This window comes from Pleurodeles waltl, chromosome 3_2 (assembly GCF_031143425.1).
Source record: "Pleurodeles waltl isolate 20211129_DDA chromosome 3_2, aPleWal1.hap1.20221129, whole genome shotgun sequence".
Classification (NCBI taxonomy): Eukaryota; Metazoa; Chordata; class Amphibia; order Caudata; family Salamandridae; genus Pleurodeles; species Pleurodeles waltl.
The window spans coordinates 119,312,044-119,328,950 of record NC_090441.1 but is presented as its reverse complement, the minus strand read 5'-3'; the positions used below and the strand labels follow the sequence as shown (position 1 = coordinate 119,328,950).

At 46.7% G+C, this 16,907-nt stretch overlaps 1 protein-coding gene across 4 annotated transcripts in view; it reads left to right on the top strand.

Annotated features, from left to right (window-relative positions):
* CUX1 (cut like homeobox 1) overlaps positions 1–16,907 on the top strand; it is a 1,145,546-nt gene that overhangs the window by 606,140 nt on the left and 522,499 nt on the right. For 2 of the 4 annotated variants that reach the window (XM_069226952.1, XM_069226950.1), the window contains exons 14-15: positions 8,872–8,968; positions 9,824–10,495. In XM_069226952.1, coding sequence (XP_069083053.1) covers positions 8,872–8,968; positions 9,824–10,495 — 769 coding nt within the window. The remainder of the gene's footprint in view (positions 1–8,871; positions 8,969–9,823; positions 10,496–16,907) is intronic. The other 2 variants (XM_069226953.1, XM_069226954.1) reach the window with 1 other exon arrangement.

The following is a 16,907-nucleotide window of genomic DNA, read 5'->3' as shown; positions in this document are numbered from 1 at the left end:
ATTGAACATTCCTTTAAGGGCACAAAACATACCTCTGAGCATCAAATAGAATAATCGGACATTCAATCACTTTGGAGGTTTTGGACAGCAAGCAAAGGAGAATCCAAATCCAGAAAGACACTGGAAAAATGATTACTTCTCCACAAACTAAAAGTAAGTTAGCATTTCAGGAGACTCTTGATACTGCCCCACCACCTGCAAAACTTTACAAGCAGAGGGAAAAGCCGAAACCTCTTGAGCTTTCTCCACCACATTCACTGCAACTTTCTTTTTCACCACAACCTCTCACCCTACCACCTTCACCATCACACTCACACTTCCTCACAAGAAGAACAACGGGGGTGATTCCAGTTACACTGTAGACCCATGGGACATGTATGATTCAGATCCTTTTCCATCTAACGATCTGGATCTCTATCCTACCAGACCATCTCCACCAGAGGATAGTAGAGCATATAACCAAGTCATATCCAGGGCAGCTGCATACCATGGAGTACAAATGCATGCAGAACCTTTGGAGGAGGAATTCCTTTTTAATACTCTATCCTCCACTTACAAGCAATACCCGTGTTTACCAGTGCTTCCTGGTATGCGTAAGCATGCAGAAGAAATATTCAAAAAAACAGTTAAAGCTAGGGTTCTAACACTGAGGATTGGCAAAAAATATATGCCTGCACCAACAGACCCAATTTACATCACACAACAATTTCCACCAGAGTCTATTGTGGTCAGTGCAGCTAGGAAGCGCGCCAGTAGTCTGTCTTCGGGGGATACCCCCTTACATTGAAAGCCATAAATTTGATGCGGCGGGGAAAAGGGTGGCAACACAAGCAGCCAACCAATGGCATGTTGCCAATTCCCAGGCCCTGTTAGCAAGATATGACAGGGCACATTGGGATGAGATGCAAGAATTGTTGCAATATCTACCCAAAGAACACCAAAAGTGGGCACAGCAAGTTGTGGAAGAAGGTCAGGCCATCACAAATAACCAAATTAGGTCTGCTTTAGATGCAGCTGACACTGCAGCTAGAGGAATTAATAATACCAGCATCACAATTATACGACATGCATGGTTGAGGTCCTTAGGTTTTAAACCAGAGATACAACAGGCGATCCTTAATATGCTGTATAACAAACAGCAACTTTTTGAACCAGAGGTGGACACAACCATAGAGAAACTCAAAAAAGACTGACACAGCAAAAGCCATGGGAGCCCTTTATACCTCACCATTTCGGGGTTCGTTTCGGAAACCACAATTTAGGGGAGGTTTTAAAACACAAACTACAGAAGCTTCCACTACCCATCCAAAGCAAAGCCAGCAGTATTACCCAAGTGGGTCATTTAGAGGCTCTTACAGAGGACAACATTTCAGGGCCAGAGGTAACTTCTCTGCCTCCAAAGGTGCTTCCACTCCCGCAAAACAATGAATTCCCAAACATACCACAATTTCATACGTCTCCTGTGGGAGGAAGACTGACACAATTCAATTCTCACTGGCAAATAATCACCACAGATCAATGGGTACTCTCAATTTTCCGCAATGGTTATTGACTAGAGCTCATCTCCGCTCCACCAAATATTCCACCTCATTTTCACAAATTCTCTCCAGAACATACTATTCTACTAAAACAAGAGATACAATCTATCTTCTCAAGGAGGCAATAGAAATAGTTCCTATCTCACAGCAAGGAACAGGAGTAAATTCCCTATACTTCCTTATTCCAAAGAAGGATGGTACTCTCAGACCCATTCTCAATCTCATGCCTCTAAATCTATATATCCTGTCAGAACATTTTCACATGGCAACTCTCTACAGGATGTAATTCCCTTACTACCAAAACAAGACTGTATGGCAACGTTAGACCTATAGGACGCTTACTTCCACATTCCCATACACCCAGCTCACCGCAAGTATCTGAGGTTCGTAATCGCAGTCAATCACTATTAATTCAAGGTACTACCCTTTGGGGTAACAACAGCACCAAGAGTGTTCATAAAATGTCTAGCTGTAGTAGCAGCATACCTCAGAAGGCAACACATACATGTCTTCCCTGATGATTGGTTAATAAAATCCAGCACCATTCTAAAATGCCAAAAACGCACACAATACACAATAGATACCCTACACAAGTTAGGGTTCACAGTCAATTACCAGAAATCCCATCTTCAGCCAGCACAAATTCAACCTTATCTAGGAGCAATTCTGAATACTTAATCAGCATTAGCACTCCCTCATATCCCAAATGCAGGCCAATCAAACCTACACAGTACAATTTGTCATGAAACTATTGGGAATGATGGCATCATGCATAGCAATACTGCCAAATGCACGTCTAAACATGAGACCACTGCAACAGTGTCTCTCACAACAATGGTCTCAGGCACAGGGTCAGCTACAGGATCTAGTGTTGTTAGACCACCAAACTTACAAATCTCTGCAATGGTGGAATCACAACAACTAAGCAAAGGGGCGGCCATTTCAAGACCCTCTGCCACAGACCATGCGTCAATGATAGGTTGGGGAGTCCGTCTCAACAGTCTAACGATACAAGGGTAATGGGACTCAATCCAACAAACTTATCACATAAACCACTGGGAATTATTAGCAGTGTTCTTGGCCAATAAGGCATTTCAACCACAGATCATACACAAAACAGTCTTAAAAAGGACAGACAACATGACAACAATGTATTATCTGAAAAAGCAAGGGGGGGTAATCATCCCAATCGTCCCTTCTAGCTCAAACAATATGGAAATGGGCAATTCACAGTCATATTCACCTGCTAGTGGAATACATCTCCGGGATACACAACCAGCTAGCGGACCTTCTAAGCAGGACGCAACAACAAATACACAAATGGGAGATCCACCCACAAGTCATTCAATATTACTTTCAAATGTGGAGAACACCAAACATAAACCTTTTCGCAACAAGCTAAAAAGCAAAATGCCAAAACTTTGCATCCAGATACCCACACCCTCAGGCCAAGGGCATTGCTGTATGGATCAACTGGTCAGGCATATTTGCTTACGCTTCTCCCCCTCTCCCGTTAATTCCATTTCTGGTCAACAAGATGCGTCACACTTCCCTCACCATGATACTCATAGCTCCCACGTGGGCACGTCAACAAAGGTACACAACACTACTAGATCTGTCAGTAGTAACACATCACAAGCTTCCAAACAGACCAGTCCTGTTAACTCAGAACAGGGGTCAAATCAGTCATCCGAATCCCAGTGTGCCCAACTTGGCGATTTGGCTCCTGAGTTCATAGAATTTGGATATCTACTGCTTCCATTAGAATGTATGGACATTCTAAAACAAGCACGTAAGCCAACAACCAGGCAGTACTACTCAAATAAATTTAAATGTTTTGTATACTACTGTCCACCTAAAAATACCGATCCACTTAAAGCATCAGTACAGGATATTGTGTTATTTGCTTTATTTACAAAAAGCAAATTTTGCATATTCCTCTATTAAAATTCATTTAACAACGATATCAGCCTACCTACAAAATAGACAACATACGTCTCTGTTTAGAGTTCCTATCATAAAAGCATTTATGGAAGGGCTTAAACGAATTATCCCATCTAGAGTTCCACCAGCTCCTGCATGGAATCTTAACATTGTGCTCACAAGAGTTATGGGTTCCCCATTCGAAACCATGCACTCTTGTGCTATTCAGTTTCTAACATGGAAGGTTGCCTTCTTGGTAGAAATTACTTCCTTAAGAAGGGTAAGTGAAATTCAAGCATTTACTCTACAAGAACCTTTCTTCCAGGTACAAAAACACAAAGTAGTACTTAGAACAAATCCAACATTTTTGCCAGTCTTCCTTCCACATGGAAGGTTGCCTTCTTCGTAACAATTACTTCCGTAAGAAGGGTACGTGAAATTCAAGCATTTATTCTAGAAGAATCATTCTTCCAGGTACACAAATCCAAATCCAAAATGTTTGCCAGTCGTCTTTCCACAGCCAGATCCTACACCTGAAAGAGCTCTCCCCACTCTTGATGTCAAAAGAGCTCTGATGTATTATGTAGACAGAACAAAGGACTCTAGAAAAGCTAAACAACTTGTTGTTGCTTTCCAACAACCTCGTAAAGGTAATCCCATTTCAAAACAAGGATTAGCTAGATGGATTGTAAAATGTATTCAAACATGTTACCTCAAAGCAAAAATGCAGGCATTAGTAACTCCAAAAGCACATTCTACTAGAAAAAGGGTGCCTCCATGGCATTCTTAGGAAATATACCAATGGCAGATACATGTAAGGCAGCCACACCACACACATTCACTAAACATTACTGTGTGGATGTGTTATCTCGACAACAAGCCAATGTTGGCAAGCAGTGCTGAAAACACTTTTTCAAACTACTTCAACTCCTACAAGCTAACCACCGCTTACTTGGGTGGAGGACTGCTTTTCAGTCTCTGCCCAGCAGGTTTATCTGCAGTTACACATGCCATTGAACGGGAAATGTCACTTACCCAGTGTACATCTGTTTGTGGTATGTAGTGCTGCAGATTCACATGCGCCCTGCCTCCTCTCCGGGAGCCTGTAGTTGTTGTTGTACTTAATTATGTACATATGTATATATATTGCATGGCCATCTTATTTACTTTATATATATATATATATATATATATATATATATATATAGATATAGATATATATATATATATATATATATATATATATATATATATATATATAGTTGTACATACATAATTCTTCACTCCTTACTTCACTCTCCGGTGGGAAAACAATCTAACAAAGGAGTCGATGCCCATGCGCACTATCACTGAGAGAGGAGTCACTCGATCCCGTGACTCGAAAAGACTTCTTCGAAGAAAAACAACTTGTAGCACTCCAAGCCCATCACTAGATGGTGGACTTATGCAACGCATGTGAATCTACATCACTGCATGCCACAAACACATGTCTACTGGGTAAGTAATATTTTCTTTATGCCTTCTGGCTTTAAGCCTTGTGGGTCCTGTGCTCTACAAATGTTGGTCACTGACCCTCATTCTGTTTGCATGTGTTGCTTGGGCACCCACCATGACACTGAGATTGTGACGACTGGCAACAGTTGAGGCTTAAGGTGTTGCGGAAGCGGCGGATGAAGATCCTGGCGCCGCTGGTGTCGCAGTCTTCATAGGATTCCCGTATACGTCGAAGTCCTTCTTCTTCCAAAGCTCATCCTAGCGACCTTTATAGGAGTCGCTTGCATATTGTTTCTTCAATGTCTTCAGATCCTGCAACGTCTCACTGTAAGCATCGCCCGTGGTCGAAGTTGTGTCCTTCTCCGGCTTCACCGCCCCTGCGCAGCTCCTCCCATTCCTCTGAGGAAGAGTCTGCGCAGGAGTCGACCCAATGCCTCCCTCTTTATCCCAGCACTGGGGTGACTCCGGCCCCAGATGAGGGACTATTACTCGTCCTTGCATGCTGTTTTTGGGCCTCCTCCTCCCTCTGGAGCGTCATTCGGGCCCAAAGGAGGTGGTTGGTGCCCTGATGTGATCCTCACTGGTGACTTAGTCTTCGGAGCCCTTTGGGCCCCTCGACTCCGGAATCTGATCAGCAACAGCCTCCTGTGGCATTCATCTTCCGCATCTGTCTCCACCCTTCCGACTCTAATTTTTGGCATTCAGTTCTGACTTGCTGAATTCAGCGATGGTGGCACCTGCAGTTCACGCCCTGATTTTTGTATCACCGAAGTCGGATGATGCCCCTTCCGACGGGAGCGGCGTCGTTGAAGTCGGCTATTTTTCAATCTGCACTTCTAGCTTCTGGGCCTCACCCTCCAGTTCTTCCATCGGAGAGGCCCAGTTTATATTCTGAGCCTCCCAATTCCGATACCATCCCGTTACATCAGTCGGATTGCTTATTTGACTTTGCCAATGCTAGAGGCCTAGACTCCTCTTGGCTTCAGAGGCTAGTTCTGCTCTAACAGAGATGTTAAAGCGTGTCAGAAGTGTTACACTTACACCTTCCTACTGAGCAATTGTCCACGGACCCTTTGCTTGATGTCTTACATCCTGACCAGTCTTCTGTGGAGCCGGTCCTTTGTTATTGTGAGGCTCTTTATGATATTGTCTCGGGAGTCTGGACCCAAATGGATTCTAGCCCCCCTGTGGAGCACTCTATCACACATAGCCACAGGCCAGCCCCCAGAGGATCCGTTTTGCCTCTGGTGGCATCCAACTACTCAAAGCTTTGTGGTGCAAACTGCTTTGGCTGCACACAGTTTTACGCACTTTTAATAGGCAAACTGTCCCCTGTGTCAATGGTGTGTTGACACCATGTTGTCTGGCCAGGTGTAAGAGGAAACTGTTCTGAGAACTGTCCTAGGCGATTCCTACAGTCCTCTTTCTGAGACTCAGAAAGGCAGTCTGTTAGGACAACTCCTTTCACTGATCCATGAGCTGCAGAGGCGGAGAAGAGGTCAGGGAGAGGGTCACTCCCTTCCTCATGTCCGTCATCAGTGACGATATGCACAGTCACGTCAGCCCTATTATAGTACGGTTAAAGGCGGTTCACATGAAGCTCCCTGGGGCCTTCTGGGAGTACCTAGGTCAACCAAATACGTGACATCACCCTTCTTCTCGACTATAGTATGGGGACAACTCCACTTGTCTTGGAGTGCCCTGGGAGCCACAGACATCATGACTAACACTTTCTGCCCTGGCTGGTAAACAGTTAGGACAGCCTTCTAGTCATGCCACTGCTTCTGCAGTTCTTAGCTGGCCTGAAGGTTTTAAGTGGCCTTTTTCATGTACTTGGCTATCCTGGATCTGAGGCCAAGTACATAATCCACGATGTCTTGTTTAGGGGGCTTGAGAGGTTGTTCCCAGCCTTCCCTTACAAGAGCAGGTGGACCTTAACAGGGCGACAATACAGAAGCTCAAAGGGGCTGAAGCCCACTCAGTTATGAGGAACCTCCCTGTAGGCAAAAAGGAGGCATGAAAGTAGGACATCCCATCTACTCATGAGTTTTTCTGTGAGTTCCATGATCATGCCCTTGAGAGTTTTATTAAACCTCTCTACCAAACCATTGGTTTGGGGGTGGTAAGGTGTGGTCAACTTAGAAGTTAACCTGCATTCCTTCCACATGGCCTCAAGGTAGCAGACATAAAGTTTGTACCTCTGTCTGATACCATCTCTTTCGGGAAGCCCACCCTGGAGAAGATTCCCATGAGGGCTTTTGCCACTGCAGGAGCTGCAGTGGTCCTAAGGCCTCTGGATACCTGGTGGCATGGTCCACCACCACTAGTATAAATATGTTTCCAGAGGCAGTGTGGTCGGGTGAAGGGGGGCAACAATATCCACCCCAACCCTCTCAAAGGGAACCCCAACCGCTGGTAGTGGGATTAAGGGGGCCTTTGGAGTGCCACCTGTTTAGCCACTGGCCTGACTGGTGACACAGGAGCGAAAAAACTCCTTTGTATCTTAAGACATATGGGACCAGTGAAAGTGTGGGACAAGTCTTGCTTTGCTCTAGTTAATCTGCTAAGGGATGTCATGGGCCAGGGTCATCAAAAATTATTTATACTGCAGATGTACTACCAACCTCCTGGTGGCACCAGGCTTGAGTTCTCTAGGTTCTGAGTGTAAGAGGTTGTCTTCCCAATACACCTTGTGGGTGCCACTGACATCCCCTGCTTCCTGAAGAACAACTTGCTGTCTTAACCCTTCCAATGTGTGACAGGTTCTCTGAGCCATACTGAATTCCTCCCCGGCAGGCCCCTCTGCACCTAAGAGTTCTGCTGTGTCAGCTTTCAACTCTTTAGGCGTAGGTTCTACCAAGGGAGTGGATTCCTCCTCAAAGAGGGAATCCTCACTGGAGGGTGGGGTAGGCGGGCAACGTTTTGCCCTTTCTACTCTTGGCTATGGTAACCTCTTGACCATTATTCCAGGGTCTAAGTTTCCTTTCTCTTTTTGCTTCTTGTCCTGTGACCTGGTCAAAGCAAAAATATGCCCTGGGGTGCACAGCATTGCTGCATGGGTCTCCAACTCCACTTCAGCCCAAGCTGAAGTCTCCAAGTCATTCCCCAAGAGACACCCTTTACAGGTAGGTCTGTGGACACTACAACTTTCTTTGGGGCAATAACCCCCACCCCAGCTGAAATCAGCAACTCCCATGGGGTGGCACAAAGTGTTGTGGGTGTCAGTCACTTAGTACTGATGATCAAGTAGGTGTTGCTCAGGAGACACCAGTTTTTCAGTCACCGTAGTGACACTGGCACCTGTGTCCCTGTAGGTCTCTGCCTGCATACCATTTATTAAGGGTAGCTGCCTGTACTTACCCATGTTAAGGGGACAGACAGCACGGGTGGCAAAATCAGTGCCCCCCTCTGAGACTAAAACAGCCTCAGTAGTCTCCCTAACTAAGCCAACCCCCACCACACTTCCTAAAGGGAGCCCAGCTACACCCTTGGAATGGCTATTGTTACCTGACTTACCACTACTGCTGTTACTAGGGGCACTAGTGGTAGAGGTGGGGGTTGTAGTGGTGGGTGGCTTGGTGTTTTTCTTAGGACAGGAGCTGTCTCCTGGTCTATGGCCTTTGTTCCTACACACATAGCACCAAGGCTTCTTGTTATGGGAAGAGGAAGAGGTTTTGGACCCACCCCCAGAGGAATTTTATGGGCCTAAGGAAGACTCTTTAGGTTTGTTTTGTCCCCGCCCTTGTCTTGAGACTTACCTGCTTCCTTTTTCTTGTAAACATCACCTTAAAAGTTCGTATTGCACAATGTTGTCTGCTTACTAAGTTTCAAAATAATATTCTGCCATAAACGTTTAGCTTGTTATTAACAGTAGTTATTCCCTTTAAGATTGACAGTTGTATTTTCACATATATAGGATGCAGCTAAACCTCTGGAGATTTTGTTGTTGGAGAAAAACCGCTCCCTGCAGTCTGAGAATGCTACTCTGCGCATCACCAACAGCGACCTGAGTGGTAGGATTTTTGTCATTTCAGTAATTCATGCTCCGGGGTGAGCGGGGCGCGCCGAGAGGGGGTCGAGATTGATGCTGCTGTGACAGGAAGATGAACGCACAGCAGGAACCTGAGTATTTTTTGATTCCTTGTGTGATGGGCTTGTTACTAGTTTGTCCATTAGCAGCCTCAAACACAAGCGCAGTGAAAAACGTGATATTTGCCGTTCATTATCTTAATGCGTTATCAGTTTTTTGCAGCGTGGCGCAGCATCTGCACCTTGATCGTAGCTTTTAACACTTCCATAATGTTCTAGATGGTTTACTGAACTGATTTCAAGTTTATCTTAAGTTTTTAATGCCGTCATTTTATTTAAGGTTTAAATTGAGTTGTGTGTTTTTTTCAGATTACCCACCACATTTATTTGTTTTCTGTTGTAAAGTTGTTTATGCGGTTTGTACATGGCGATCCCTGACATCAGCTGACAAGAAAGAGTTGTTCGCTATTGTAAACGTTTGCTGTTGGTTCAAGAAGCTCGTTTTAGTATTTTGTTATGATTTCTTGCAGTGCCAATCTGTACCTGTCTGACTGGCCTACATAAGTGACTGGTTTAGATGTTATTTGGTATTTGATTGCTTATTTGGGGTTTCTCCAGGCTGGACGTTACTGTACAAGAAAGGTACAAACATTAAATGCATGTGGCTTAATTTGGGCGGCCTTCTTTGGCTTATTGAAAATTCAATATAAAACCCTCATTGGCCCTCGTTTAAAAACAAAAAATGCACCTTTTAACTTTGTGGGGCAAACTTTGCGTTTTTATTTTGGTTTTTGCCTTTTTAATCCCCCATAATGCATTATGTTTGACCTTTCTTGTAGGGTCAGCCAGGAGAAAAGGGAAAGACCAGCATGAGTGTCTGCGTCCGGCAACTTTGCCAGCTTCCCCGCCTTCTCAGTTGCTCCGCAACGCAGGGGAACATGCTTCCAATACTAATGGTACCCATCACTTCTCTCCAACGGGTTTAAGTCAAGACTTTTTCAGCTCATCCCTGGCACACAGCACCCCCTTGGCCTCCACAGGAAAATTTGCACTAAACTCTCTTCTTCAGCGACAGCTAATGCAGTCCTTCTATTCCAAGGCTATGCAGGAAGCAGGAAGCACAAACATTCTTTTCTCACCAGGTCCATACAGCACAAACTCTGTGTCGTCCCAGAGTCCTTTACAACAGCAGAGTCCAGATGTCAATGGCATGGCCCCATCTCCCAGCCAATCAGAAAGCGCCGGAAGTATCTCTGAAGGCGAGGAGATGGATACTGCAGAAATTGCACGTCAGGTGAAAGAGCAATTGATCAAGCACAATATTGGACAACGGATATTTGGACATTATGTGCTAGGACTCTCCCAAGGTTCTGTGAGCGAGATTCTGGCCAGGCCCAAACCGTGGAATAAACTCACTGTTCGTGGAAAGGAGCCTTTTCACAAGATGAAGCAGTTTCTATCCGACGAGCAGAACATTTTGGCACTACGCAGCATCCAAGGCAGACAGAGAGGTGAGCAGTATTTATTTATTGTATTTATTGATTTTTTTAAGAGATTGCATGTGATTCATGTTGAAGCATAATGTCTGTGCTATAGTTAACATGTGGATGGTGTTTTCTAGATTTGTAAGAGTAAATCAAACCAGTTCTGTAAGGGTATTATCCATCAAATTTTAAAGGATTTGATCAAAAAGAGCTCTTTTGCTCTCTGTTTCCCAGTCATCCATTCTTTATATTTGTCTCCTTATCAACTGTATTCAGCGGTGTACATTTACTGGTTTCTTTCTCCGCAGACCTCTTTCGGTCCAACCAGGATAAAGAGCGCCCCCTTGTGCTCTTTCCTGGCATTGGAGAAGGGCAGCGAAGAATGTCTCCGCATAGAAAGTGTTAGCTTGACTACACAAAAAAATCTCATACTACTTGACTCCGCCAACTACTGGTGTTCTCTTGCTTTTTTTCAGGTACTAGATGGTCGTCCAATTTATTTTCAGCTATACTGTTTTGTGGATACTGTATTGGTTGTTTTTAAAAATCATAATAATTTTGTTTCTTCAAGGTGCTAAGCAAAATCCAAAATTGAATTAGGAAATGGATTGACCATGCCTTTGCATCAGGGTTATTCAAACAGATGCATAAATAATGAAGTAGGAAGGTGGGGGAATTGACAAACGGTCGAGAATGCATAACAAACATAAAGAAATACAGAAATCTATACTTATATTGAGCAGAGAAGGCAAAATTGTCATGATTTTGGTGTGTGTTCTTTATGGGATTGTCATGGCATTCATTGACATCTTTCTACCTCCATAACCGGCGTATTCTTCCCCCAACTCTCAGCAGCTATTGCTCGGATACAGGTTCGCTAGTAGTGTAACACTTCAGGATACTTCAGCAGATGTTTACCCTGTGTAAAAATGTAGCATACGGGAAAAAGAAAAGGTTATTTAGGGTAAAAATAAATAAAAACCTGTTTTTTTGTTTTATTAGTATTTCACAAATGTAATTTTAATATTTTATCTTGATAGAGACTTGTAGCCACTAATTCCTCACCTTTTAAATGTTCCCCAGGCGGCAGACTGGTTCCAGAAACTTTTCAACGGTACTTCTGCGTGCCGGAAGGTGGTTCCTTGCGGCTCCACACTGATTCCATTCTACTCCGGAAATGATGTGCGAGGGCTATATAGGCATCAGTTCTGCACTCTGACGTCAGTTGTTTTCTTTCCTCGCCGCCAGATTGCGATCTGGAGCACCATCTCATCTCATCTCACTGAGACACCTCAATATTTTCACAAAATGTCTTATAGCGTGCAAGGAATATCACCCCTAAAATGACAGGTTTCAAGCCTTTTAGGGAATGTTGCAAACAAATGTCTGTGACAGATCCCCATCAGGTGTGCTTGGGGTCTAGCGAAGAGTCCAAGACCTGAGATGACTGCACGTTGATGAACACGAAGGCCACCAGGGAATGTGAGGTGAAACTTGACTTCGCCAAGCATAAGACTCAGCGACGGGATTGTTTCAAGTCCCGCTCCATGCCAAGGCTTTTCCCTTTCCCAAAGGCAATGGAGGAGCTTCTTTGTCATGCCCGAAATTCTCAGATGTAAGAAACATAAGTTGAAGCCGAATTCTGCTCCCTTGCTCCTCTCATTTGCCTGAGGAAGCGCAGGGGCAACACGACCCCTCTTGATCTCACTTCCACAGTCTGCTCATGTCTGAGCTGTTTCCGGGGGCATACGGTCATGCCGCATCAGATTGAAGAGTTCCACACATCCATGCCCCCGCTCTTTTGGGTCCCTGCTTATTCCCTTTGTCACGCCTTTGGCCCCCAAGGAGCCAAGAGGTCTCCCACTTGGGATACTGCTGCTGGGTTTGTCCTCAATGGCAGCTGGACCTTTGACACTTATCTTGCTCTGACTTAGCAGCTGGGGCCGCGACCCACGCTGGCCCTGGGCACACCAACACCGATGATTACTTCACTACCTGAAGAAACAACCAGATTGCTCTTTCCGATGCAGAGTTGACTCTCTGGTGTGGCATCAACCGACATAGTGCCTGAATCCATTTGAGGTGCTGCTTCCCCCACTTGAATTACTACAATCTCAACAACACTCTTTGCATTACCTTTTTGGGACTGAGTTGGATAAAGATCGTGACCCGAGCATGAGTTCGCTCAGCATAACCAAGATGACCACTTGTATGAGGACTCACAGGAGGCTAGTAGCTTTGATGCCTCCCTGGAGACCGGTCTTGTTTCCTCCCCCTGGACTAGCCACAGAGGATCTGCTTCCTACGCCATGGTCATGTTTAGGGTGGCCCCTTGACCTCCAGGTCCCCACCTTGGAGGCTAAAACGAATATCTTGACAAAAGTCCTACAACTGGGGCAAACATCTTCTGAGGCCCTTTTATGAGGCACTGATGGAAACCTTATCCAGTGCTTGGGCCAAACCTTACTCTGAGCCCCCAGTCAGTAGACAAATGGCAGAAGGGCCATCGCCCTGCCCCTGACGATGTGGCTTTTCTTTCCCAGCACCACTCCCCAGAAAACCTAGTGACGAAGGCTTCCACCAGCTGCTTTGATCCAAAAGAGTTTTCTACCATTCCTCCTGATTGGAATCTAAGCAAGTGGAAACATTTGGCAAAAGTTTTCATTTACCAGCTTTTCTCTCCAATCTGTTAATGTCAGCTGTTTGTTGGGATGCTACTTAAGCCCCTTTTGGGATTCAGTGGCACAAGTTCTTCCTTGTGTGCCCAAAGATGTTTTCCCTGTACCTTCTCAGATGATTCAAGATGATCATGATCCTACCAAGTTCACGACTCATTGTGCCTTAACGCCACCGATTCCATCAGGCGGGCCACAGGTACCAGTGTTGCCATTTTCAGCAATGCATGGCTGCTATCAACTGGGTTTTTGGACGATGTCCAGTCTTCCTTGATGAACATGCCCTTTGCCAGCATGTTTGGAGGGGGAAAAACAGATTCTGCTCTTGAGCGCTTTAAGAAGAGCATGGGTACTGCTCGCTTTCTCAACCTTTCCGCCTTGCCAACTGCAACAGTTTCACCCAGCAGCAGCCCATCTTTTTGGCAGTGGGGCCACCGCCCCCACCCCGCTCCCCCCACACACGTACACCCCCAGCACCTTTTAGCCAATATAAAAAGTGTACCTTTGGTCAGCCAATAAGAGAAGGCAGCAGTCCCAACCCTCCTAGAACCTGTGAGGCTTCCCTCCCAGAGAACCTGCAGAAGGTGTTTTTTTTTTTTTTTTTTTAAATATTTTTTTTAAAGTTCGGTGTGTGTATATGTATAAATGTATTTGTATTTGTGAGTGCATGCTATGAATGATTGTGTGTGCTTGTCAGTGGTCGGTGTATGTGTGCACTTGTGAATTCATGGTGGTGTGAGTGAGTGTGCATGTAGATAGGTGAGTGTGTGTGTGTGTGGCCCGCCTGCCCCCTCCTGCTTGAATAACTGACCGCCACTAGTTCCACTGTTCGTTTCGCGGCTTTGGTCGAGGCATCCCTTACCGCCATACCATTCAACCGCCATAGAGAACCCAGCAATTTCACAGTACCCACCACCTGTGCAGCCAAGGTCCGTGTACCGCCCAGCCTACTATGCCACCTGCCAAATCTCTTTACTGTGCCCTTGCAGGGCCACAGCACCCGATGGCACAGGTTCTTACCAGCACAATAAACCCAGACTCATTCCAGTGTGGGATTTATTGAGAAATGTTAGCCAAACTGCTAGTGCAGGACTGACCAGTCTGTGCCAACCTGCCACTTTCAGACGAGTTTCTGACCACATGGGGTGAGAGCCTTTTTGCTCTGTGGTCAGAAACAAAGCCTGTACTGGTTGGAGGTGCTTCACACCTGGCACTGAGCCTCAAAGGCTCAAGCCTCTTGTTACAGTGCCCAGGGGCTCCCCAGCTAGTGGAGTTGCCCACCCCCTCTGGACAAAGCCTCACTTTTGGCGGCAGGTCCATTGGGAAAATTAGAGGACACAGGGAGGAGTGACCACCCCACCTAGGACCACCACAAAGGAGTCCAGAGCTGAGGTGACACCCTCCCTGCAGAATCCTCCATCTTGGTTTGGAGGACAGGGACCAATAAGGTTAGGTTTGTGTCCACCTCCCCAAAGGGAGTGGACACAAGAAGGGTGTAGGTCACTATCAGGGACAGTAGCCATTGCCTACTGCTCTCTGACCCCTGTAACGCCCCTAAATCCAGAATTTAAGGGCCTCACTGAACCCGGCTCACCAGATTCCTGGTGACCTGACAAGAAAGAAGGACTGCTAAGCTGAACCCCCAGCAGAGAAGAAGGAAGACGCAAACTGACTTGGCCTCAGCCCTACTGGCCTGTCTCCTGCTTCAAAGAACCTGCAACAAGAAAGCGACACATCCTGCGGGACTAGCGACCTCTGCCAAGCTCCAGAGGAGGCCCTGCACCCCAAAGGACCAAGAACTCCAGTGGACAGCGTCCCTGTCCAAGAAGAAACTACAACCAAGAGGGACTCAAGCCTTCCCAGATCTGTTAGTCCTGACCACCCTGCAACCGACGCCGTTGGCCGGTGGCCCAACCAGCTAGAGAGAGTCCCCAGGCGATTGTGAGCAAGTGCCCACCATGCGTTGACCTCTCCACCCCTCCACAACGACACCTGCAGAGGAAATTCTAGGGACCCCCCTGACAGCAAAAGCTCCGGATGAAGATATCTGACCACTAAAAGACCACTGCACCTGCAGCCCCTAGACCTTGGAGAACCCAACCTCTGGCACAGCTACATTCAGCAGGTGGTCCTCCTCCCTGTCCAGCCTGTGGTTTATCCAAATCGACTTCCTGGACTTCGCTACCTATGTCCAGCTACATAATTGTAACTCCGAACTAGGCATGTTTGGTATCAAACATGTCGGAATCATACCCCAATACTGTTGCCAATATTGGAAGTATGATTCCATGCACTCCGGGGGCTCCTTTGAGGACCCCCAGCATTGCTCGTACCAGTCTTCCAGGGTTTTCCAGGCACCCAAGCTGCTGCCACCTCTCAGACAGGTTTCTGCCCTCCTGCTCCTTGAACAGCTCACGCACAGGAAGGCAGGACAAAGGATTTCCTTTGGGAGAGGGGGGGGAACACCCTCTCGCTTTGGAAATAGGTGATAACATGGCTGGGGAGGGGTAGCCTTCCCAAGCCACTGGTATGCTTTAAAGGGCACGTTTGGTGCCCTCCGTGCATAAACCAGTCTACACTGGTTCAGGGACCTCCAGTCCCTGCTCAGACGTGAAGCTGGGCAATGGAAAGGGAAGTGACCACTCCTCTGTCTATCACTACCCCAGAGGTGGTGCTCCGAGAGCTCCTCCGGAGGGTCCCTGGGTTCTGCCATCTTGAATCCTAGGTTGACAGGGACCTCTGGGATCATTTGAGTGGCCAGGCCAGGCAGGTGACATCAGAGCCCCCTCCCGATAGGTGATTACAAATCCCCCTTTCAGGGCTATTTAGGGTCCCTCTCTTGAGTGGGTCCTCAGATTTGACGTGCAAGACTCCAGCAGGACTCCTCTGCAATGTTTACTTCGACTTCTGGCGACTGGAACAACTGGACTTCAAAGGCGCCTACAATCTGCAGCTACAGCGACAACTCTGCGCTGCAACAATGTTTCTCTGGCTCCTTCCAGCAACTTCAACATTTACCAGGCCTTGCAGCCTCTGAGAGCGGCAAGTCTTCAGTCTGCACCAAGAAGCAAGAAGGAATCTCCCTTGGAGTGAAGGATTCACTCCCCTACGTCCGCAGGCACCTACTGCAGCGATGACCAGCTGTGTGGATCTCCTCTCATCCTGCATGACTGGTGGTGGTCCGGAGTAGTCCTCTTGGTCCTCTCTGCCAGCTGTCCAACTATGGTGGAATTAAGCCCTTACCCTCCCACACAGCTGCCAAGGCTTGTTTGCGTTTCCTCCAAGGGATCTTCAGGCAACGTGTAGCTCCAGGCCTCAGCACTCCTTCCTGTGAAGCACAGCCCTCTGCATGGTTCTCCTGCGGTGTGGTATCCCTTTTTGTAGTGCTGTGTGGGCTCCTTCTGCAACTTCTGTGTCCCTGTCCTGTGGGTGCTGCCTTTGCTCCTGTGGGCTCTCTGTGTCGCTTAGGGCCCCCTCTGAATCCCCCTCCTGGGTTGAGTGCTCCTGGGCCTTTCTGGTCCCCAGCAGCTCCACTTTTCCAATAACTGCGAATTTGACTTTGCCAAGGCTTGCTGGTGGAATTCCTGCACCAACACCTGTCTGCCATCTTCATTCCAGCGTATGGCATCTTCTGCATTCCTCAGGAACTCTTCTCTGGCTCCAGGGCAGCAATGCTGACCTGATCTTCGTCACAGTCAACCAACTCTTGAAAATATATCTGGGTAGGCAGTAGCTCCTACTCCTCCTGGACTCCATTGTAACTT